At 43.8% G+C, this 26,151-nt stretch overlaps 1 protein-coding gene across 1 annotated transcript in view; it reads right to left on the minus strand.

Moving 5' to 3' along the window:
* EXOC4 (exocyst complex component 4) overlaps positions 1 to 26,151 on the minus strand; it is a 415,407-nt gene that overhangs the window by 283,257 nt on the left and 105,999 nt on the right. The window contains exons 8-9 of the mRNA XM_065640979.1: positions 18,855 to 19,000; positions 14,371 to 14,459 (exon numbers count right to left, since the gene is read on the minus strand). Coding sequence (XP_065497051.1) covers positions 14,371 to 14,459; positions 18,855 to 19,000 — 235 coding nt within the window. The remainder of the gene's footprint in view (positions 1 to 14,370; positions 14,460 to 18,854; positions 19,001 to 26,151) is intronic.

The raw sequence follows: 26,151 nt of genomic DNA on the forward strand, positions 1-26,151 counted from the left end.
ACGCCCAATGACAATTAAGTGAAATACAGGGTAATCAAAATTCCCAAAGAGGACCACAGATGCACTATAAGCCCCCAATCACTTAGAATATTTTTGATATTATGTAAAAGAATCCAGCTATTGAGCATCAAGTCTTTGCTATTATACTATGAAGTAATTACAATGAAATATGAAAACACTAAGGAGATCTTCAGCGTGTATTTGCTGTACCCAATATTTAGAGGGAAAAGAATCAGCCTGGCTTTCTCCAGCAAACTCGGAGCAGCTGCGGAAGTTCTATATGGAGAAAACACACAGAAAAATCTGCTTTCAACGACTTCTCTACCTTTGTGGTGACTACACGGCTAAAGAGACTGGCAGCGGAAGTGGGAAAATTGGAAAAATTTATATACAAAGCACGAATTTACATTCAGACCCCAGTGTGCAGATGCATGTGAGGAACTGAAAATGCCATTTTGAACATGGGGCCTGGTTACCTTCCCTGTCCCATTTCTTTAGGCAATTCGGTATAAACGTGGCGTATTAGTGTATAAAGGGTATACAGGGATGTAGAGGGACCAATCTCTGTTCAGTGTATAATCAAATGATGAATTCTTGGGAAGAAGTCTTCCTGTGCTCCTGTCCCAAAATGAGCCAAATGATCCGGTTCCAATCGCCACTGGAGAGGCAAAACCCAAGGATCCTGTGGCAGCATCAGGCATTTGCTGAAACCATGAAGCCACTGATGGAAAGGGAAAAGGTCATAAGCAAAAAGGGGTCTCAATTTTAGGAGAAGATTGGGTAAAAACTGGAGAAAGAATCCACAGAAGACAAGTCACCTCAAGACAACAGTCCTGGGACTCCTGAAAAGTCCAAACGCTCCAGGGAACTGAGGCAAAGAAGCATCTCTCATTTTGCCTAAAAGCTTATTCTTTAGGGACAGTTAACAGAGAAAAACCAGACTCTAAACCCTTCTGAAGCACCTTTACTCCTGCATCAACCACCCCATATCTTTACAGAAGCAGCACAGACTACTCAAGTATCTAAAACGCATAGAATCACAGAACGGTTGGGGCTGGAAGGGACCTCTGGAGATCATCCAGTGAGCATCAGCTCCAATGGAAGGACAGACAAAGCTACCGGCAAGTTCACGGAGTTCCGAAGTAACCTCTGAGGTCTGGGACCCCACAGTCCAGCCTTCACCTTCATAGAAAGAAATGGCCCTGCCCAGGACGTGTCCCACAGAAAGACCTGGCACAGAGGACCACAAGGGTCACCCCATGGAGCCTGCGCTCACCACACTGTTATTATCTGCCCTGAGAGATATTTGGGTACAGTTCGAGGGGAACGTAAAGTTCTCAGTGCCAGGATGTCCATTCAATCATTTTTCCATTAATTCATCCAAGTTCGGGTCACTTAAAAAGGACTAACAACCCAAGCAGACTCCTATTAAATTTGTATCCAACATGCACACCACATCCTTCTGCAGCTTCTTCACCAGATGGACCTTATAATAAATTAAAACAAGGAGGCTCCTCTCCTGTACTCCAGAAATGCCACCAGCTCTTGTCTCTAGTCATTTCAAAGAACACGGGCACAACAGGGAGCCCTCAGCACAGGACACACATGGACCTGCTGGAGAGGGGCCAGAGGAGCCCCAGCAATGACCCGAGGCTGGAACAGCTCTGCTGGGAGGACAGGCTGGGAGAGCTGCATGTTCAGCTGGAGAAGAGAAGCTCCAGGGAGACCTTAGTGCGGCCTTTCAGTGCTTAAAAGGGACCGAGAAGAAAGACGGGGACAGACTTTTGAGCAGGGCCTGTTACAATAGGACAAGGGGTGATGGTTTGAAACTAGAAGAGGGAGATTCAGGCCAGACATGAGGAAGAAATTGTTGGCCCTGAGGGTGGCGAGAGCCTGGCCCAGGTTGGCCAGAGAGGTGGTGGCTGAACCATCCCTGGAGACATCCCAGGCCAGGCTGGACGGGGCTCTGAGCAACCTGAGCTGGTGCAGATGTCCCTGCCCATGGCAGGGGGGGCACTGGGGGACCTGGGAAGGTCCCTTCCAACCCAAACTATTCTATGATTTGCCCACTCCAATCCGAAAGCAACATGAAGTTCCTTCACACTTGGTGCACTGGCAGGTCCTTATGGGTCATACTGGTCTTGATCTGGCGAGCTGCTACGAAAAGAAAAACACCAAACAACAAGAAGTGAAATGAGGTGGGTACATCAGATTCCGAGTCAATCAACAGCAGGACAGGGACATTTCTACACAGGTTCTTGGTGCCAGGTCTCTGCACTGGAACGTGTACAAGCAGCAGTCGACTTCCCATCCCAAACTCCTGAATGGACAATTCAACTCAAGCTCCAAAAACAACAAAAGGTCAGGAGATTAGAGATTTAACAACCCATGGACAGGAAGCTTTAAAGCTCTGGTGCTTCTCATGGGCATTCCTGTTCTCCATCTCCAGCCTCCATAAATGCCCCTTCCACGATCCTCCTGCACACACTATGACTAGATGCAAAACTTCATTCTCTCCACCTGAAAAATATCCGTGTTTCTGTCTTCTGGTAATAAAAAATTCTGATACTGTACATGACATAATAAGAAAAAACTTCAATAGCGATTTACACACTTAGCCCAAAGGGCCCTTCAGAAACTGTTAGCCTTTGTATCTCCAGAACTGTAAATCGCATCGCTTTATTGATTCAAGTTACGTCTTTATTCTACAGAAAGGAATCACCTTCTCAACACACATTCACCTCTCTAGATAAGTCAGGGTACAATGGATGTACAAAAGCCATTGCCTTTTTTTATTGCAATAACTTCTAAATATCATATACAAAGGCATATACAGGATAGCGACACCACATCTTCATGTCGCGCAAAATGAATAGCAGCTACCGTAAAACCAAATGTATAATATCTTGATCCTTTAATTAGGTAAAAATTACTTTCTTCCCAACAGTTCTTCCTTATTAGGAAAAATCCAAGACATCCACAGATCTTCCAACTGTTATTCAAACTCTAAGCCACCAAAGTCTTTCAAGCATCTGGCGTGTTTTATGCTCCGTGGCAGTTTCGTTAGCTTGGAATTGGATGATTTATTACCACCTAACCTAAGCCACTGATGAGATTATGCTGCCAATTTGTGCCTTCCTTTGAAAAGAGAGGTCTCCTCGAGCCCAGGCTTGGGACGGAACGTGGTGAATCTCAATTAAAGGGTGACCTTTACAAGACAAGGGAAATGTTAATTCACGCTCACCTAAATGGCTTTAACCCTACTTGAAAGCCGGGCTTTCTAAAGCTGCCCACTACTCTGTCACTGTAAAGTTTCATTGCAACATTATTAAGATTAAAAACTCTTCAGTGTAAAAAAAAAAAGTATATATATATCTCCATCTATCTAAGCCAAAGGAGAAAATCCAAATGCTAATATAGCTGTCCCTGGTGCATTTTTTATGCTACTTGAAAAACAATGGATTCGCATTTTTACGGGATGTCAAGTATAGATTAGAGGCTTTCGAATGACAGGGCCAGAGATTAAACACGTCTTTACCTACGGAACCAGTACAAGACAAGAGCTCCTGCCTCCACGCTCACCCTTAAGGCACAGGTTGTGATTTGCTGTGTTCTGTGATATCTCGCTGCTTTCTGGGGACAGCTCAGCTTGAAGGGTGTAAAATTTGCAGAAGAGGCAAGAACACACTTCAGTCTCCATTCCAAATTCCGTTTGACTGCTTTTTTTTTTAATTGGGATTAGCTACTCTGCCAAGCAGAAGAAATAAAAGCCATGTTTCAGCAATGTATTGACGGTCTTTCTAATGAAGTTGGTGAAAACAAAAATTACAGACTAGGAAACAAGAATTTGATCTACATTAAAAAAAAAATTATCTGAGCAAACTTCACCATGAAAAGTAAGAACTTGCTGAAAAATCCAAATGTCAGTAAGATTTCAACATAAAACATAAGCAACTAAGAGCACCTTAGGACTCTTGACTGTTTAACAGGATAGATTTTAAAATAATAAAAAATATATACAATGCTACCACAGCAATTTCAAAGTAAAGCAATCATTCTACAACATTCTACACATTGTATAAATCTCTTCCAATCGGTATTGCAGGATACGTATTGTAGTTTTGGCTAATCTGGTCGCTAAAGATCCCAAAAGAACAGGATTAACCACTGAACCTTCACCAGGGCGAATTCTAACCCAGCTCGTTCTGTTCAGCTCATCCGCATTCCCACTGGATATTTGTATTTTTCATTTTACAGCCTGACTCTCTATGATGTTCCTTGGCCCTTAGAAATTGCCAGAGCCAGATGGAAATGACTTTAAATGGCTTAAGTTATTATCACTAACAATAATGGAAGATAAATGTAGGAATCTACACCTGGGGTACCAAAGGCTCCCTGGAATGTCCTGCTAGGAAACAAAAACCCAACTCAGGAGGAACCTAAAATGATTCCTTGAATGAGTCAAATTAAACATATAAGAGTATACAGACTGATTTTCATGGATATCAGGACTTGAAGATCTCACCGAATCACGCTGAGATGGCTCGCTACTTCCAAAAAGCTTCGTCCTCCTGAAAAAAACACTCCAGGAATTGATGCAAAACAGGATATTACAGTTCACAGGCATAAATATTTCCTACCTATTCTGCTTTAATCTGCGTAATACGAGATAATTCCTCAGCATTTTTGTAAATTCACCACAAAGCCCTCAAATTCTTTAGTAATCCAAAACTGGAAGCTGAAAAGAAGCTGCAAATAAATACCTCGAAAATCCACGATTACTTTCCGAAGACGACACTGTGACGTGGCAGGTCCCAGAAAACCTGAGTCTCTCTGCCCAGAACGGTTCCAGCACAACACAAACCAGACCTAATCGGAGCCGCTTCCCAGCAACATTAATAAGACTGAACCATCTGTTTCTGGGGGGTATTTTATGCAATGAGAAGTTTTTTTTCAATGTGCTCCCTCATATCAATAGGAGAGAGAAGCTCAGCTCTAGTAGGAAAGCTGTGAAGATGGACACTGACACAACTCAGAGCTGAGTCCATCGTCTTTGATTGTCAGTCTTTGAGAAGCTCCTCTACTGATACAACACCTTGATGGCCTAGTGTTTGTGGGTTTTATATCAAAAAAAGGGACCAGACAGCATCTGAGAATAGATTACTAGAGGTCGTCGGGCTCCGAAGTGAGGAGAACAGTGTATAGGGCCAAAGACTAAAGCAAGAAGAGCTCGAAGTTAAGACCAAGGACTTATTTAGAAGCCCTGAACAAGACGACCTGAAACCAAATATTGGAATATCGTTGTGGCTGAAGCTTGGAGAGCATTGCCAAGGCCATGGCAGGGAGCAGAGCACAAGTGAGCAGGGATTGCAAAAGGTCCGACCTGTGAAAACGAATTAAAGGTGCAAGGTAAGATCGAGGTGTCCGGATGCCGCGAGTGCCGCTGAAAAGGATGAGCCAACCAGGTAAGACCCAGGACCAAGAACATGGCTGCAAACAACAATTCTCCTCGCAGTATTGGCTTTCAGGAATAATTCTTCTCAAAACTAAGGAGTAATAAAAAGAATTGCATGGCTATTTTAAGGAGATGGATGACGGCTGATTTTCCGCGGAGATGCTCAGTGGTGCTCTCCGAACTCGCAGCAATCGGCAAATATCGATCGACTATCAAAAATGACTCATGCTGCCGTAGCCTGGAGTCCTCGACACAAGCCCAAGACGAGACTTCACAGCCCGAGCCTGACGTTCAACACCCTGAAAAGTGAGAAGAAATAAGTGGGAGATCCAAACCCCCCTCCCAAACCTCAAGTGTTGTCTAAAAGTGACATTTGCCCCGCTGCTTTTTCACAGACCCCGACGGCTAGCCAAGGTCGGCCTCTAATAAATTGCAATATAAATCCCCCGACGCCAGCAATGGATCAAAAAATCTACTTGAAAAAATCACACACGCCACACACTCGCAAAATGACGCGTCTTAAAACGATCGCGTTGCCTCAGTCCCCTGGATACAAATATTTCGGGTATTTCAAAACCCGCTGCAGGATTCTCAAAACACGTCGGTGGGAAAAGACGGACTAAGTCCAGGAAAGCAATGAAAACCTGTTGCTGCAAATGAAATGCAGAATGCAAAGCGCGTTCTTCCCCATCGCCGGGACACCAAAAGCTCTTCGCACAGCGAGGGGGGCACTAACAAAGCAAAGGGTCCCTCCTGCTCCCATTTTTAGGTATCTCCCACCTCTTTTTGCCTCCCTCTGAATCCACCGTAGCTTTAATACCAATCTCGGAGGCATAAAAATCAAGAAACAAATCATTTTCTTACACGTAATCCCCTTTTTGCTGTCAAGTGCCTGACCCCAGTTTGATAATCTCATTTCCTGAGAATCAAAATGCTGGAAATTTAAGCTTCCTAGAGTGTTAATTGCGGCCCTGCTCCATTGCTAATCAAAAAATTGGATGTTTTGCATGAAAATGCTGCTCTAATTAATTCTCAGTCATAAAGCGCCCGGGTTTTAATAACCCCTTCTTGATTGGATAGCCTTTGAAGAGACAGCGCAGCTAATCGGCTAAACCAGAATAAAAAAAACACGCACGCAGAGGAAATAATAAGTGGGCTTACAAGGTCTGAACGAGATGATTGCATTAGTACTGTCAAACCACAAAAAAGCCATTTTTCTCCTCCCTCTCCGCCAGCTCAAAGGGAACTGTGATCCTGAGCATCCCGGGGAGACAAAGGCGGGAGGTTCAGAACATCAAACCGATTCCCCCTCCTCGGCACAACCAACTTTTTCGCTGATTTTTCACCCCGTTATTCCCCGTCGTTGTCTAAAAAGGGGCTTTTAAGCAGGACCGTCCGCTTGTCACAACGTCTCCTTTAAGCGGAGGATGATTATATTGCTTCTCCCCCTCCTCGCTGCCTCTGACTGACAACATATTATCATACGCATCTCTGAAAGGTGCTGAACCGAATTTTCATTATCCGAAACGTCAAGATTTGTTCTTGTCACTGGCGAACACAGCTGGTTCCCCCCGGCAGCCCCTCGGTGAATCCAAATGGAACAAGGCACCTACAAATCACCACGTTTTCCCCGGACCTGCCCTTACACGGTGCCCTTGTCATATCAGATAACATTTGCCTCCGCTGCTATTTCTTGGTGTCAAAATCTTAATTAGCAGACTTTCTCTTGGATTTCCATTAATTACTTCAAACCTTATGGTAAGAAATTTTCAGGCTTGGACCAAGGATAGATAACAGCATATGAGAAAGTAACACAAATCCACTCCCCAAACTTCAATCTGTATTGCAGGGATTTTTTCTATTTATCACCTGGACAAGAAAAAAACTCCCCGGAGGTTTTACTTATAAGAAATAAGGTTAAAAAAAAATTCCAGTCTCATTACAATAGACCTTTGTTTCACAGTCCTATTTGCCACCCTCTGCCAGAGCTGGACACAATAAGCCTTTAGTTTTGAGTCTTGACTCACTGAGACCAAGTTTGACCCTTTAAACTTGCAGAAATCAAGTAATTCTGAGCACCAGTCACACCTGAACCATTCGGCCAAGGTCCAAACTCCAAGTAAGATCTCTTGCAACCCTAGAGACAAATGAGGACAATATTAAATGACATTCTATTAAGAAAGGTAACATTGCACACAGTATCTAGCAAAAAATAAATACTATACATGATATATATAGTTGAACTACTGGCCAACTTCAAGATATTTGAGTGTTGCATATTTAGAATCTACAGAAGACTTGCATGAGATTTTCCCTCTGGAGTTTAAAACTTACATTTACATAACGCTCTACTACTTCCACCAAGAGACAGAAGCTACGCAAGAACCCTGGGTATTTAAAATCACCTCTGACAAACTAAAACTTAAATGCAAAGTGAGCTTATCCACATTTTTTCAAAAGTAAAGAGAAGTGTACTGCATCACAGGGCTGTTCTGGACTGAAACTGCTTCTGTAACTTCATCAAGAAATAAAGAATTTCTGCTGGTTCAGTCCAGCACACAAAATGCGCCCAGCAGTTGGGGGAACGCTGCTCTGAGGCACCAATTTCATTCTTTGTTCTATTAAGGACCTGCTCTGTGAAGTCGCTTGACTTTTTTCTGCTTTCCTTGTCCAACCCTACCTGCCAGTGATAATTCGAGCACAAACTCACCTGCAAGATGCCCAATAGGATCAGAGAGGACACAATTTCTCGAAACAAAAACCCAAAAGGCACAATGACAACACACGAATATTTTCAACCGTCTTACAGAGCAGACGAGCACAGTAGGCAGGAATTTCTCAAGGGCACCTCCTCCAACACACACCTGTGTCAAATGGGCCCAAACCACCGTTTATACGTATATATATTAATACCATAAGGTATTCAGACCCAAATCAGTGCGATCTAACGAAAGACTGAAAGGTGGTTCTGGGATTCCGAATCCCAAGACATACTGCAGCTCCAATCCGAATAAAATCCTACACCCCAAAGATGCTGAGAAGTTTAATCAACGCTGAAGTGCGCCGAGCTTCCAGGGAGAAAAAATACAACAAACCTAAATTTTAAGAGGTGCTGAGTCCATTAACATCCATGGGAACAACAGCTGATCAGGAACACTTAATATTTCGTTCTTAAAAACAGGCCAAATGTGTAACACAAGAAAATCCGACCTTGCTATGAACTGGCGGGGCCTGGACATGCACAGATAAGGGAGAAGCCCGATGTTATTTTCCATCCTGATCGGCACCCTCAAGGCTCTTCAGATTTTTCACAGCGTATTAAAAAAACCTATCTTTTCCCATTTCTACTGGTAAACTGAACTGAGGCCACAGTTACTGTGAGCTCAATATACAGCTACGTGAATCCCCTGTGGCCACAGGACTCGGAAACAGCAGCCAATGGATTTTGAAGGAGCCTGTAACCAACATCACCTTTGACAATTATCAGCCAAGAGCGAGCAGCTCCTGGCGAGACACCTCGTGCCCTCGGAGCTCTCCTACCTCGGGGCTTCCAAATCCCAGCACACGAGGCCATCCACGAGTTAGGGAGATCACCCCTTCAGACTACGCACCTTCTGAATTAAAGATTATCGTCCCCTGAGCTTTCCATTTTCAGTTATGGTTCCTTTTGCTTCTGTTGCTGGCTAGAATTGAGTTTTGTTTTAACTGACTGGCATCTCCAGAATCCAGCTCCTGCCACTGCCTCTTTGCCCCAGAAAATGTCAACATGTGAACCCCCTGGAAGAGACACCTCGAGACGCTTGTGCGAGGCAACTGCGCTGGTGAAGATCATGTAAAAACTAAACCTTTTGGGTATAGCAGCCCTGAGGAGAAGGACTCAGGGTGTTGGTTGATGAGAAGCTCAACATGACCTGGCAATGGGAGCATCCATGGGCTGCATCAAAAGAGCACGGGCAACAGGTCAGGGAGGGGATCCTGCCCCTCCGCTTCGCTCTGGTGAGACCCCCCTGCAGTGCTGGGCCAGCTCTGGGTCCTCAGCACAGGACACACATGGACCTGCTGGAGAGGGGCCAGAGGAGCCCCAGAAATGACCTGAGGCTGGAACAGCTCTGCTGGGAGGACAGGCTGGGAGAGCTGGGCTGTTTGGCTGGAGAACAGAAGCTCCGGGGAGACCTTAGTGCAGCCTTTTTGGACTTAAAAGGGGCCAATAAGAAAGATGGGGACAGACTTTTGAGCAGGGCCTGTTGCGATAGGACAAGAGGTGATGGTTTTAAAGTAAAGGAGGGAGATTCAGACTAGACATGAGGAAGGAATTGTTGGCCCTGAGGGTGGTGAGAGCGTGGCCCAGGTTGGCCAGAGAGGTGGTGGCTGAACCATCCCTGGAGACATCCCAGGCCAGGCTGGACGGGGCTCTGAGCAACCTGAGCTGGTGCAGATGTCCCTGCTCATGGCAGGGGGGGCACTGGGGGACCTGGGAAGGGCCCTTCCACCCAAACTGTCCAATGACATACAATACACATATCATGTATGCATCATACTCAGCACAATAAAACTTGGGTTTGTGCTTTTAAAAAGCATTACAAGAACACAAATTGAGAAATCTAAACTTGCAGAGGTATTATCCAGAACAGCAGTGGTCTTCTTTTTAATTTTTGCTTGCAATCAGGTTTTCCAGATACCAATTACATTGAATTTAATGAAAAAACCCTCAAGTTCCCTGTAGACTTCTCTCCTGCCTCAGTGTGCAGCCCCAGTGACACCTTCCTACCACCTACCATCCCCTCCTGAAGCCTCTCACCTCCCTCAATAGGAAGAAACCACATTTTTCTTTTATTCCCAAGAAATCATTGGTAACTGAAGGCAGCAGTGGAGTGAAATAAGGTGCACTCATGGGATTCATTCCACCTGCGAGTGACAAGCGGCCACCTCTGCGGTGAAATACAGCGACATTTTAGCCTGGTTTCCGACGAAAATAAGAGTTATCTGATCTTCTGTCTGTCCCATCCTCACAACAATTGAGCTCGTGAGCCAATTCCTGCCAAACGTGGCAGAGGCATAGATCTCGAAAGCAGTAAATTCTTCGAGGTTTTGTAAAAATGGGATGAACGTGTTGCCTCCATGGAAGGAAAAGCCGCGGTGAGGACGTGTCAGCTCTCTAGGCTGTTGGACCTACCAGGCAGGGATAAACCTGCAGATTTGATTCCACAGCGCTGAGCTGCTTGCTCGGAACGTTCTTTGCTTGATCCAGCTGTGGGACACGCTGTTTTTTGCTAAATCCATGATTTGGGGACATGTGCAGGCACTGGTGGGTGCCAGAAGAAAGAAGCAAGGGGGATGAAGCAGGTTTAAAAAGACATGGTGAGACGTGTGGATCATGAATGAAGGGAGAAAAGGAAACATCTGAGATGAACAAGGCTTCAATCATTTAGCTGCTCATGGAATTAACTTTTTTAGTTTTAAAATATTCCCCTATTATTTAAGGCTGTCTATAAAAAGAACATATTCGACAAATGACAGCAAAGCTCCAAGAAGGAAAAAGTAAATTGGATAAGAAAGGCTCTTGGGGGGGCGGAAAAAAAAAAGGACCTTAATGCTGCTCATTACTTGTTTTGTACAGAAGAAACCACCTCTGACATTGTACTTCTGACAACATCCTGGGGCATCATGTCTGTGTTAATCCAGAAGGAAATATTTGAGTTATGTACTCGCCTTTTTAATTACAAGCAGTAAACAACTTGTGTGCTCAACTTCAAGGGAAAAAAATACACGACCTAAGTCTTCCTCCTCTGATTTCAGTGGAATAAGACAGAAGAATTAATTCTTCCATCTCTAAATCACTTACAGCAGGTAGCAGGTCCCCTCTCCCACTGAGGGATAATGTGTGCACCATCGCAGTCCAAATGAAAGACGTTAATGACAAAGCATTCCTCTGATCTTCAGACATTTTAAGGCTATTTAAACTAAATTCTTATTTCAAAAAAGTTGGCACGAGCCAAACTTTTACAAGTTTTGTTTTGGTTTTTTTTTTTTAAATACGCTTATGTTTCTTCGAAGATCATTTTTCAGGAAAAAGATTTCCTAACAAGCCACCCTCCCCCTGCGGCCACTGAAAAATCGTCCCTGTGGATCCGGCTGTCAGGACGAGAAACCGTGGGGCATTCACAGAAGAGACAGTGTCCCCTGCCTGCATTGCAGTAACCCGACCGAACTATTAAATTGCACTGCTCTTTAAAAAAGGAGGAAAAAGAAAATCAAAATGCAGATCTTGCTGTGGTCTGGGATTTGAGAAGATTAATGACCTACCTAAAAGGAAACAGCAGCTTATAATAGCAAGAGAAGATTGTACATTTTTAACATAAAGGTTCAAAGGGAAACTTTTCTTGATGGTTACACTGCAAAGATTCCTCAGCAAAGTCATCTCATCTATTGTCCATATTGACTCCCTACATTTACTTTTTGTCACCTATTGCGTCACGCTCAAGCTCTTCCAATTCATTCAGAAAGCGCAATAAAATCTTGTCCCTATCTACGCTAATTCCCGTATTTTGTTCTTTACTTCTTTGTCAGCTCGTAGGTTTTGTCCTCTCCAACCCCTCAGCTGGAATTCTGAGCAGCTCTTCTGCATCCCCCCCTCCTGAAAAACTCACAACCTCCCGCTCACGACAAGTGGAGCCTCCAGATTCATCTTACATCAATAAGGAGTCACTCTTATGTCTTTCAAAGCAACGACTGGGCAGGTCAGGGTGTGGAGGCAACTGGGAATGACAGAAGGCAACAGGACCCATCCTAAAGAGACATGAAATTTTGGAGGCCAGTGGCACAGGTTTCATGATGGCCCCATTGCTGCTCTGAACTTAGTGCTCAACAGCTTCAAAATTCTTGGCTTTGAACCCATGTGGTTTGTAGTACAGAGCTGTGGAGAAGCCTTTGTGGCCAAGAGGCCAGTGGTCCCTGGGGTGCGTTAGGAAAAGTGTGACCAGCAGGTGAGGGAGGTTGTTCCTCCCCCTCTGCTCTGCCCTGGTGAGGCCACATCTGGAGTTCGGTGTCCAGTTCTGGGCTCCCCAGTTTAAGAAGGACAAGGAATTACTGGAGGGAGTCCAGTGGAGGGACACAAAGATGCTGAGGGGTCTGGAACATCTTTGTGATGAGGAGACACTGAGAGAGCTGGGGCTGTTCAGCTGGAGAAGAGAAGCTGAGAGGGGATCTCATCAGTGGTTATAAATATTTCCAGGGTGGGTGTCAGAGGATGGACCAGACTCTGTTCAGTGGTGCCCAACGCCAGGGTGAGGGGCAACGGGCACAGACTGAAGCACAGGAGGTTCCATCTGAATATGAGGAGAAACTTCTTTCCTTTGAGGTGCCAGAGCCTGGACCAGGCTGCCCAGAGAGGCTGTGGAGTCTCCTTCTCTGGAGACATTCAAAGCCACCTGGACACATTCCTGTGTGATCTGCTCTGGTGACCCTGCGTTAGCAGGTGGGTTGGACGGGATGATCTCCAGAGATCCCTACCAACCCCAACCAGCCTGTGATTTTGTGAGAAGTAGCTAATCAAATCCTGCTGCGCACTGGGATAAGAAAATGATGGTGCCATAAAACAGCTTCCACTTCACAAGATCCTCTTTCGGTTGATCCTGGACACAAGAGTATGTGACAGATTTTGAAGGTGAGAACCTGAGTCTCAACAGATAAAGAGCCATAAGCCAAACACCTTCCAAGCGTGTGTAAGCAGTGATACCACAATTTAGAAGACAGGTATCTCTGCTTCATTTTATTCCTATGTACTATCATACCATAATGTGAGCAACTGTCAGCCTTGGTACAGCGTAATTTCAGATTCTTCCTTCACAGTCCATCCAGAAATATCTGAATATTCACCACAGAATGAATCATTATATCCTTAATCATCAATACTAAAATCATCTCTGTAGAGTCACCTAAATGAAGCAATCTGTCCACAAGGATGCTGTGTCTCTCCAGGCTTCTTTTCACACTGTTTTGCGTTTAACTTGCCACTGAGGACAACTAAGTTATAAAAGGAGGGAAGGAACACTAAGCCATCCCAAAATTCTCTTGTAAGTTATGTAATATCCTCAATTAAAAGCCAACTGAAAATTATCATGAGTAAGATTTAAAGGAGAAATTCTACCCTTGTCCATCCCTGTAATACCTGAAGAGTACATATTATTTTCTTGTTATGATTATCCCAGTAAGAAACTACAATAGATGATATGCAAGAATTTACCCTGCTATATATTATGACAGCTTGAAGATCTTCCCTTGATTTTGCTCCCAAAACCAACATTGTTGTGAATTAGAACATTCAGGGAAAAAAATGAAATGATACCATGCTCAGAGAACACTTGTCTGTGTGTAGACAGCACTGGCCACAAACAATATAAACCAGCAAGAACAGCCCAACTCTTCAAATTCACCATTTTCAAACACTCCGCGACTCTTCAAGTGTTGTACAAAAGACAAAGAATTGGTCGCTTTAGTCCATACAACAGAATCTTATAACTTCAAACATGAGACGACTGAGCTCAGCTCCCAAAGCAATGCAGGTTAACTATCACATTCAACATGTGATGTGAGGAAATAAACTGCAGATAAGGAAGCGGACATAGCTCCAAGTATCCAAAAGCAACGCTCAAGGTGAGATTTTTCGCATTTCATCTGTTGTTTTATGAGTATTTTTAAGATCTAGACCTCTAGCTGAAAATGAAGAGGGAATAAAGATAAACCCTGCTGCTTCACAACATAGTAAGAATAAATGAACTGAGTTGAAAAACTGAAGAGCTTTGCAGCCTGTGTGGCAAGGGAGAGAGGTATTAACACCCTGACATGTAACATAGACAGGATATTCAAGCTCCTGCAAAACAGAATTATCTAAACTAGCACGTGATCAGTTTTCCCACCTTGAAGTTCTCCACTTCTGCTGTACAGTTCCCTTCTCTGCTCACGCAAATAGGCGCTCATGCTAATGGCATGGGAGGACGACTCGAACCTGCAATTAAAACCAAAAATAAATCCGGTCAGTTTGCCATCCATAGCAGCACTAGTCAATTCTAAATAAAAAGGATCTCCCTCACTGTCAGTGCAAAATGATCAAAGCGGACAAAAGCACATTTTTCCTATAAAACTCCATCACTGATGCATCACATTCTGCATTTCTGATCAACACAGCTCTGCCAGCAACTGCTGTATCAACTGGGAGCACCCAGTACAAATGTCCCCAAAAACCAGTAAAATCCCAACCAAAGCCATAGGTTCGCACCATTTAAATTGCTAACTGACATATACATAAAAATTAACAACTAACATTCCCCTGGAAACCAGGGAGTAATAAATTATTTATCGTATAGCTCCATCACTGCACAAAAATAAATCCGAGAGGTGGAGACACATGTTGCAACTACTGTCACCCCATAAACATGATTTTTGCCATTGATAGTGAAAGACCAGAAGCTTTGAGCTGCCACTGGGGAGCATCAGGACATCCCTGGGCTTGCCGTGCCCTGAGCTGGGTGGCCCTGTGGTCACAAGTGTCCCATGGCCAAGGGTTTCGCGTCCAACCTGTCCGATCCCAGCGCTGGGGACACCCCACGAGGCCAAGGGCCCTTTGTGTGCCCAGGCTGGACTGGGCAGCTCCACCACCAGTGCTGGGGACCAGGGAGAAGGAGGAGGTGATGGGGACAAAGCATCTTCAAACAGCCAAAGTGGACACAAGACTTAAAGGGAAACCATTTCTCACAAACAAACTCAAGACATTGATGATTTGCTGTAACATCCCGTCTCCTCCTCAACTCTCCTGCTAAGAAAAACTGGATCAGCCTTAGTGCTGGAAACACGAGCATCCCACCAGAGAAAAGGGACAAGCTTCTATAAGCTTTCTCCTGGAGCAGTGTTAAGGTTATTATAATACTATTAACGAGGCTTTTCTGCCCTAATTTGGACTGTGAATGTTGGTATTATTGCAACTGAACTAATAACCACCTATCAGAATAAAAGAAACACATAAAACTTTAATTAAATGAATGGGAAATTCTTGGCTCAGTATTTACGATGTGCTCCCCTTCCCCACAATGACATATCAAGGGCAACATTCTCGCCAGGGCTCACAGTTCTTCTCCAGGCGTCAAAACCAGAAGCTTCAGGTCAAGGCAAACAGCAACAAACCTCAGTCTCCTCCTTGAGACAGCAACTCAGATGATTCCTCAGAGCCCTGCAGTGGGTTTTGCTGAAGGATCTCATCGCATTTACTTCTTTCCCACATCCACCCAGTTTCTCTCCCCCTATTTCCCCTCCTCTGCTCTTCTCCCACATTCCTATTTCCACTTCAAATCTTCTACTCTTGTAGCTCCTTTCCTCATGCTGATCCTCCCACAGCAAAGCTTTCAAAATATTTTCACATAGAATTAGACATAATTACAGCCAAGCCTGAGACTAATGCATGGGGTGTTCAACATCTGCTTGTACAATTCACTCCTTTCCCACCAATGCCCAATTCCCAGGCTGCAAATCTGATCTGTAGGGAGATGGCAACCTGAACGTGCACTTGGCTACCTTGTGGATGAGAAGAAAGCCAGGTTTGTGATTGTAGAATCACTTCGGTTGGAAAAGATGCCTAAGAATCAGCAAGTCCAACCATTAACCCAACATTGGCACTAAACCATGTCCCTAAGAACATCATCTATGCGTCTGTTCAACCCCTCCAGGGATGGTGACTCCACCATGGCCTGGGCAGCCTGTTCCAATGCCCTTTCCAGGAAGAAATTGTTCTGAAATGTCCTTTTTTTTAAGCCCACAATTAAAACAAATAAATCCATCATGACTTTTCTTCCCCTAGAGGCTTACAGCCATTTTAAAGATAGGGAAACAAATGCCAGCTACTGATTTCCAGACAGCAGGACACAATTGCGGAGTCCTCATTCTTCCCATTATTTCTACAACACACAACTAAGAAAAATACCGGTAATTATAAAATTAGCTGGCAGCAAGCTATCCCAGGATAGGGCAGAATCACCTGCATCCACCTGTGAGTGAAACACAAGGTGGAACCCGGCCCTAAGAGGCTTCTGAAGTGAGGAATTAAACGTAGATATTCTCATGACATGCGGACGGCTCCTCTGATCCGGACAGAGCTGATGGAAAGGCAAGAAAAAAAATAGCCTAAAGATGGGAGAGGAGACAAGAATAACGCTCCATCAAAGGTACATCTCTCAGCGGGCTGAGAAATTCCATTTCAACGGAGATTTCCGTAGATACAGTGACAGCTGACAGGAGACAGATAACCAAATAAGAGCTCCCAATAAATGCTGCTGTCACCGCGGTGCCGGCGATGACTCAGTGACAAGCCGGTGAGTGGTAAGAGACATCTTGCTCCTACGAGGTTACGCACCTTCGCTTTGAACAATTACACCCATCTTCAGTCTCCGCTGACAAACCAATCCACAGCTTCAAACCGCTGGAGGTGAGGCAGAGCATCCTTATTCCTCAAACTTAAATGGGCCGAGTACACCCAAGAAGTGACACAGTATGAAAAGGTGAGCAGCCCTATTTTGCTCCAATACACATCTGGAAGTCAGAGTAAATTCAAAGAGTGGAATTCTCAACCCAAACAGCTATAGGAGTGTTAAAACAAACAAAAAAGGGCAGGGATGAATTTACCATGGGTTGACAGGGGCAGGATGCACCTCTGAAATCCTCCAGGCAACAGTTAAGCTCCTAATAACAGAAGATTATACCCAGACAGCTCATCCTGTGAGAGGGAGACGTGGCAGTGGAAAACACTTTGATTTCTAACAAGGGCCTTGGGTACTACAAGAAAATCAGCACCAGAAACACATGGGGCAAAGCACTGGGAGTTCTGGATAATTGATAAACAAGTTTTAGCTGAAAAAAAAAAATCTAAAAGTCTGTATAGAAGATGCAGAATGCGAAGCTCCCACTTGCCCAAAACAGCCCACTGCTCCCAGCCTTTCCAATTACTGAAGCTCCTGCATTAACTCCCCACCATATAAAGATCTACCTCCTATCGCAAATGAGGGGTTCTTTATTAAAAACACCCGGACTTCATGGATCTCTATCTCCAGCAAATACAGGATGACATTTCATTTCCAATCGCTCCCCCTCCAGCAAATATTCCACTAGAATTTGTATTTTTTTAACCACTATTCTGCACAGCAAAGCATCACAAGGCTTCTCACCGCTCAGATGGGTAGTGAAGGACAACCCAAGCCCTGCAGCAACTTTTGGTCCAGAGGGGTGGCTGAGGATGCTCAGACACTGTTCCTGCTGCAGCTGAGCACAGTGAAAAGGTCAAAGCCTGAAGCTGCGGGTGTTCCCACCACAGCTCTGCCATTCCCTCGAACCTACCACGAAACTTGCTCCTTCTCCTACCAACTGGTTTCGAACAAATCTCATCGTAAAACAATAGTTGTGAACAACCTTATTGCAACTGCCTGAAAGGAGCCTGGAGCCGGGGGTGGGGGGGTCGGGCTCTGCTCCCCAGGAACAAGCGCCAGGAGCAGAGGAGACGGCCTCAAGTTGCACCAGGGGAGGTTGAGGTTGGATCTGGGCAACAATTTCTTCCCCAAAGGGCTGTGGGGCATTGGAACAGGCTGCCCAGGGCAGTGCTGGAGTCACCATCCCTGGAGGGGTTGGACAGACGGAGATGAGGTTCTCAGGGACATGGGGCAGTGCCAGGGTCGGTTAACAGCTGGACTCGATGATCTTGAGGGTCTTTTCCAACCAAATTGATTCTATGATTGCACACCGGCAGAGCTGAGATCTTTGAACCTGGAGCACCCGTTGCCAAAACAGCACAGCTCTCCTGTACCCAGATGGAACAAGACCATCTCTCCTAACAGTGCAGCTCACCAACAATTCCTTCTCATTTTTTTATTCTTGACATCAAATTTGGTCCCCCAAATCCTTCCCTTGACCACCCAGCCTGTAATCCTCTGTCTTACGCTCTCCTCCCAACCACTTAATTCATTGAACTCTTATTCAGATTTAGTGAGAGGATTAACTGCTTAGTTTACCTAGTAATTACACACTTATATTAATTCTCTTTGTCCAGTCCCCTTTATCACTCTCTGTAACAGGTCCTGAATTTACCATGGACAAAGATAGGCGGAATGCATCACCGCACACTTTGAGCAGCTGGTATAATGGGATCCCATTCCCGAGACGAGCCCTGGAACAAGCTACACTTTAAAAACCAGCGATGAATCCATCACAGAGATCTTACCGAGGCTCCGGCTTTGGGCATTAAGTCTCCACCTCGAAACTCACGCTCATCTCACGCTGTGAAATCGAGATGAGCAGCCAGCATCACGCGGCGCTTGAGGCACCACAGACAACTTAGGCGCAGCTTTAACATCGACCCAGCACTTACTTGAACAATGGGTTTTTAGGTCTTTGCGGTTTCTTCTTTGCGAAGAACGCTGCGAATTCTCTCCCCGAGCTGGCGTAGCTGAGCTGGGCCGACGGCTCCGAGGCCGTGCGAGTGTTCTTCATGTCCAGATACTCCGTCAGCAGCATCTGCCAACAGAAGAAAGGGGAACTCAGCATTTGAAATAAAGCAGCATTGTAGTGTAACTTGAATGTTTAGGATCTTTAGGCACTCTGTAGGACCACAAACTAATAAAAAGCTCAACAATTCTATCAGAAACCTTGCTTTATTTTCAGAAATGTTATCGTAGCGTCTCTACTTTGCCAAAAGCTCATTTTGCATTATTTGACCAACTCAATCTGGTACCAAAGGTGAAGTCCCCGCTGTCCCAAAACTGGTTCTATCAGCAGGGAGCTGGTGGGTGGGTTGTTGGTTTGACTTCACAGACCAATTACACAATACAGCTCTTCAAAACACCAAGGTTAACAATATTGATCCATTCACTTACAAAAGTGTATTTTACACATGCATATATATGCCTACATATTTTCTATATACGTAGAAATAAAAAACATCCGTGTGCGGGTGCATGTGCTGCGGGTCACGTACGCGCTGTTGGAAACAAAGTCCCGGGAATGATGCAAAAATTGCCCTTTAATTGCTCCCAAACCAAACGTTCTTTGTGTTAAGCTGAAAATAAGAATTCCTACAGCCTCCAGTTCTGCCAGTGTAATTTAGAATTGATTTTCCCCTAGCGCAGGATACTCAGTAAGGGGCTGGGGGTCCCCTTTGTGAAACCCTTGTAGCCTGATATTTGATGCTGTTGAAACAGGTTCACATTGCAGAAGCAGAAAGAGACTCCAAGTCATTCGCTTCTAATTTTCCTGCATCTGAATATGGAAAGAAACTCCTTAAAAGTTAACTTTTGTCGGTACATTCAGAAAGTCATTATTTTCAGAACGCATTTCCGACTCCGAGGCTATTAGTAATGCGTTCCATTTTCATAATTAGCTAGTCAAAGCCCATCAAAGAGTTGTCTGTAATGAAAGAAATATATCAGTGCTGCGCTGTTTAAGTTTAAACAAATTACATATGAATAAATATCCAGGCAAATGGTATCATGTCCCTAATTAGAAACAATTCAGGATAGCTCGGGAGAAAAAGAAAATAATACAAACATGAAGAAACTTCAACTCCTAAAACATCTCAATTAAAACTCTACCTGAGAGCAAGCTTTTAAAATGCAGAATTATTGTTAAGAGTAAAAATAAACAGTGTTAATTTTTAACAGTAATTCACCAAATCCGCTTGTATTCTCGTATTTGCATTTCATCTTCTCTATTTAACAACCCTGAAATCGCCACAGAAATGTAATTAAACCCTCCAACCTAATCAAGTTTAAAAAAAAAATAAAGACGAATGCTTAGCAGTTTGTTCTCCCATTATGGATGAAATGGATTTATAACGGATTCTGCAACTCTGGTGTCACTTTATATCAAGGACTTGGAAATGTAAAGCATTTTATGGAGTACTCGGCTCCAAAATTACAAGAAGCCAACAGAGGTTTGAGCTCGGAACACAACGGATGATCCCTGTTGGTTAAAAAGTGAAACAGAGAAATAAAAGATGAGTTTGTGGTTAGTTACTCAAAACAGTTCTGAAAATGCCACAGATTAGGGAAAAAAAGAAGAAAAAGTTGTTAATTTGTGGTATTTAATAGATAGGGCAGGATGGTCAGATGCAAGACGCTAGAAAAGTAAAATGCTGTAAAAAGCGAAAATAGCTGGTTTTGATAAAAGATGAACTTGGAGAAGAGTTAAGTTACAAAATTCCAGCATGGCCAAAACCGTGCCAGACAGACCAAAGCTCCTTCTGCTCCAGTGCCCTGCATTCAACAGTTGCACAAATTCTTCAGAACGAAACAATTAAATCTAAGCGCGGCTGAGCCGCGACAATTCACAGCCAAGCGGGCTGGATCTCCAACACACCCTACATCGGGCTTATACCTGCAGCACGAAGCCTAAAACCCTTATAATTCTCAAGCAATACGATTAACGTGTGGGCCAGTCTGAAAAATCTCACCAGCTCCTCGCCTCAAAGAAAGAAATAGCCTGAAGTTTTCATTTCTCGTTGCGTTGTGCGACACGCGGCTTCACCCGCTCTCATCAGCTTCCATTTATCCCCTCGACTGTTCGAGTCATGCACTTGTTCTGCTCTCGTAGGCCTGGGAGGGGATTTTAATAAGTATCATAATTCAATGTTAGAATTCGCAGCCTGGGCGCCTACTTAGTAAAAGCCACGGCAAGTTAGAAGCTTAAAATCCACTTGAACTAAAAAACCAGATGCTTTCCCAACTAAGCAAACAGGAGCTTGTCTAATCCAACCAAGGGATTTCTTGATTTGGTCCCATAACACCTGATTAGCACTTGCTAAACCATCGATCAAAAACCTCGTTAGACATTAATCACATAGACATACAGCAAGATTTATGGGTGACTGTAAAGTTTGCAACATCCCATTCGTCTAGAACAAGGACTTTGGGTCCAGCAGTTGAATTCTGCCGTCCGTCTACGATATTTACATCGATGTCAAACAAATAAAGCTGTATATAAAGCAAAAGAACAAAGCGCTCTTTCTCCACCTGCTCTTTGGAGATGAAAATTAATCTAAAATGTTTCATTAAAAAGAGCAATATTGATGGATTTGGAGGCTTAATGAAATTCTCAGATTTGCAAAGGTCACATGGGTACATGCAGCCTGTCGATCACGCGGACCTGGTAACAGCTTGTACTACGTTTTCTGAACTACAACAGGGCAAGAAAAATTTCCTTCTGTGTCTGGCTGCCACTTGCACTTGGTACAACTCTCGATATCCACATTTTAATCCTTTGGTTGAGTCCCATGCAAATTTGTGGAAGTCGCAATGTCTTCTCATGCTCAAGATAGACCTATAAAACACGCCTGGCCACAGGGTGACAGCTCAATTCATTCATTATTGGTACCTCTTGTGGTGTTTCAGACAGGAACTCTGAGCTCTGAAGTTCTATTCCATCAATTAAAAGCTGTAAATCGGTATTTCGCATCCTCAGATACTCTGAATGAAGATGGATGATGCAGTGTGAACGATTTCCTCCATCAAAAAATCACGATGGTTACAAACTCTACGCCGTCAACACTGATTTTCATTATGCCGTCATATATTTGGGGGGGGTGTCCAGAAAAAAAAATCAAATGTCAACTAACACCATCCCATGAATTTTGCAAGGGTAAATGGGATGACCAGGTAATTACTGGCCTCTCCACCTCCTATTGATCAGGGAGAAAATAAAAAAAAAAAAAAAAAAAAAAAAAATCACTGAACAGATGACAGAAGACTCTATTAAAAAAGAATTAAGGCCGAGTAATAGAATTCATGTCCAGCAACATGGGTTTACGGAACATAGATCTTGCCTAACCAGTATTCATACGATGATGACAAATTCAGCTTTAAATAGACAGTGAGAGATAAAGTTATATTTACACCAAGGATCTGACAAAAGTCAAAACACTAAAACTCAACACAACATCCACTAAAAAAACCAAAGAGGCACATGGCAAGATCCTTAACATGTAACTAGAAATGAGGAAGCCACCGATATCGGATGTTTCAAGGTCCCAGAAATCTTAATTCCTTTTGTCCCGCGAATCCCAAGGGAAATACAAGCCTAGTCCAGAGTGTTTCTCTTTCATTGGACAACATTTTTCTGATTTCCAGCCTAAATTTGGTCTTCGTTTTTAAAACGACAGTAATTAGAAGCAGCTTAATCAGCCGGTGAAAGCGGCTGCACCAACCCCTTCCTGCACTGAACGGACCAGAACTTGGCCCATTTCAAATTCCTATGAAAATAATTACTATAAAAGGTTTGTAAATTGTAGTGTTTTGGCAGAAAAATGGTAAATAATAAGATGAACAGAGCATTAACCGACTAATAATTTTCTTGATTAATATTTTTCACAATATCAATCTCCTGTAAGAATTTCAAGGTCAGTAGAGGTAAGTCTCTACACCTAAGGGAAAAAAAGTCAAGTCACCATCTACAGGAATATTGTGTAAGGCTGTGACTCTAGCAAATTTGGGAATATTGAAGATAATCAACACAGAGTAAGTCTCATTATGACCAGAGGTATTAATTAGCTAATTGGAAATGGCTACATAAAGCTTTGTCAGAAGGAAAAGTTGACAGCATCGCTCTGTATCGGTCTCACATCTGGAATGCCAAATGAAACCCTGGCACCTATAAACCAAGAGAAATCCGGGAAAAGGGTTGGAAGGGCGCGCAGAAGCAGCCTGGAAGGTATTAAAAGGTGGGAAGGCACGAATTAGAGCAAAAAACACCAAGAAGCCATGAGCTCGGTCTTGTTAGATTAGCAAAGAGAGGGCCAAGAGATGACGGGATCAGTCGGCAAGGAAGAAATACAGAACTGCCGAAAATAAAAACCTTCAGTAACAAATTTTTTAACAGAAATCCAAAGGCTGGAAGGTTGAAGCTGGACAGGCTCTGACGAATGGTCAAGTATTCATTTCCAGAGCGTAATTAAGCACTTACATCAAAGGTTACGCTGTATTATCACTGATTCCCCACCAACCCTCAGTCAAGACTTCCTAAAGCACGGGCCCTCTTTCAAACAGGAATTAATTCAGGGAAAGCACCACGGCTTGTTTTACGCAGAGGTCGGGTGAGAAGATCACAACAGCTCCTTCTAATTTGGAGATCGTCATAAAGCCGCCACGTAATTCCAGGGCAGCTCTCGGGCTCTTGCACGAAGGAACCATCAGTGTTCCAAGCACTTTTGCTCCGCAGCACCTTCAGTTCCCGTTTGCAGTTGATACAGGAAATAAAACCAGCTGCTGCTAACATTTGTGTTTGGTGAACAGGTTTGTGCTGGAGGAAACTCCTCACTCAGGCTCATCTTTGGCAACCACTGAGCATCAAACTGCAAACAAAGGGAACCTCGCTGGGACTTAGAGGGAACCATAAGAGGGGAAAAAAACCAACAGAAATAACACTCTCAACATCTGAGAACGTCTCTAGTATTTCGCTATGAAGTTCTAGCAATTGAAAACAAGATTTCTTTTCAGCTTATGGCTCTGAGATACCGGGCAGCTGCAGAAAGGTTGGGATTTTGGTTGTACTGACACACTTTGGACTCTTCCTGGGTTGTACCAGCTCCTGGAGTTACATTTTAGTTCGAAGTAGCAGGAAGAGCCAGAAGCTGAGATTGCAAAGCGCAAGAGAGATTTTTTCCAATAGGTTCTCAATGAGGTAAGTTGGTTAAAACCAGAGCAGCGGATTCAAATTCTCCTCCGGCCCCTGGTTCAAGGGGGATGCTCAGAGATAAACCACATCGAGGAGAGACATGGCATTGTGGACAGATGATGATATCCAGCTATTGCCGATTTCAGGGCAAGGAAAACAACTGCAAATGAATCCTGAAAAAATATAAAAAGCTGGGAGTCCAAAGAGGATGAAATACTATGGTGTGCACTTAACATATATACTTACTTAACATATATTCAGTCTGGAAGCTCTGGAGACAAGGAGGAATAAAACCAGAAAAACAGTGGCTATAGACACTATAGACACTAGTCTATAGCTAATTACCCAGTAATTTGCTATATCAAAATTCTTAATCGTTAAAATGCTTCAGTAATTGTGGAATTTAACAACAAAATTGCAGTTAATTGAATTCTGAGAGCACTGAGCCTTGAGTTGTGCCATGTCAAGAACGGGCCGAGTACACACGTGGCAAACACGACCAAGGACAAAGAAATGAGGTAAATCTGAAAGAATCAAAACAATTTTTAGGTGCTGTGAATACTATTTAATGCTGCATAACCTGCTTCATCTAATCCTCTTGTTGCCTATGAAATTAATTTAACTGAAACATAGTAATAAAAACCCTTCCGGAATTAATTCTCCCAAGGCATCGCCCAATTCCATTATTGTACAAGAAATAAGAATTCCTTTTGTTTTTCATTTGGGGGAAAAGGTAAAAAAATAACCCCAAAACTATTTAGATAATGCTATCACCGCCAGTGCTACAGCATTTGTTATCAATGCTAATTGTCAATTAGCACAACTATTACTATAGACCTGTGAATGTGCGTCTACCTTCGGGGAGGGCAAAAAAACCTCGTAACTACTTGAAAACCACAACTTTTCAAAACCTGCTTTAATGGGCAATGAATCACACACCCGCTCAGGTTGCTCGGGAGGGTTTAAAACTAGAAACTTGGCACTTCGCAAGCTTTCGATAACACGTGCGTGGACTTCATAACCTCTTCATAACCTCTGCTTGGCGTACGGACGAGCTGAAGCCACTCGAGATTTATATATTAATATAACAGGTTTCCCAGGTGCTGGCACAGCAAAAAGAGAAGCCGCTACGTTTTGTCACAGCCATCAACATTAGCTGGAGGTTCCTTGAAGCAGCAGCACTTTTTTCTCATTTTCCCACTTTTTACGCAGGCGGCCGCCACAGCTTCCAATTCCATCAGGAAAGCGACTTCAGGTCAGTAATGAACACCCGACATAATGATTTAAATAGCGTTTTTCTCTGCAAACGTTCGCTAATTAACCCTCTGATGTATCAAGACCCCTGCGACTCGTTATTATCCAATAAAACAGATTTAAAGCGAACCCCTGGTCCTGCTATAAACACCGAGACAAACGTCACTGACTTGTACAGGGTGAGGTTTCCATCCGCCGATTTTCTCAGCCCGTTTCTGACAAACACACACGATAAAAGGCTTTTTAGCGTCACTAACTTCACCCCACTCCTCTGTGCCGCATCAATATTACAAGTTTCATCTGAACTTAGGCCTGCAGCTCAGAAAATAAGCAGCTAAAAGAAAAGAGACAGGTAATCTCACCTGAGGTAATGCTCACGTACGTGCTGTCCCTTCTTGCCGGTCTCAAGGGGGCTTTTTAACTCGAGCGGCTTTAATATCCATATAACCAACAGTCTGGCACCACCTCATACAAAGGTACGCGATGAAGATCACCTCCAGTTCAGCGACGCATCAAGTTTTAAGGCATTTTCACTGAAATTTAGTCATCTGGCCTTCAGAAAGGAGAACAGGAGCTGGGCTGTCGTCTCTTCCAGCCACCCCAGCAGTTCTGCTGTTTTATTTCTTTCTTTTAATAAAGGAATAAACACTGATGACAAATTTATTTAAGCTACCAGAAGTTAACTTGAATAACTGGGCCATAACACAAGTGGACAGCATTTAATTTTCTCCAGGCACATCGGCTGTTCT

Source organism: Caloenas nicobarica, chromosome 1 (genome assembly GCF_036013445.1).
Source record: "Caloenas nicobarica isolate bCalNic1 chromosome 1, bCalNic1.hap1, whole genome shotgun sequence".
NCBI lineage: Eukaryota > Metazoa > Chordata > Aves > Columbiformes > Columbidae > Caloenas > Caloenas nicobarica.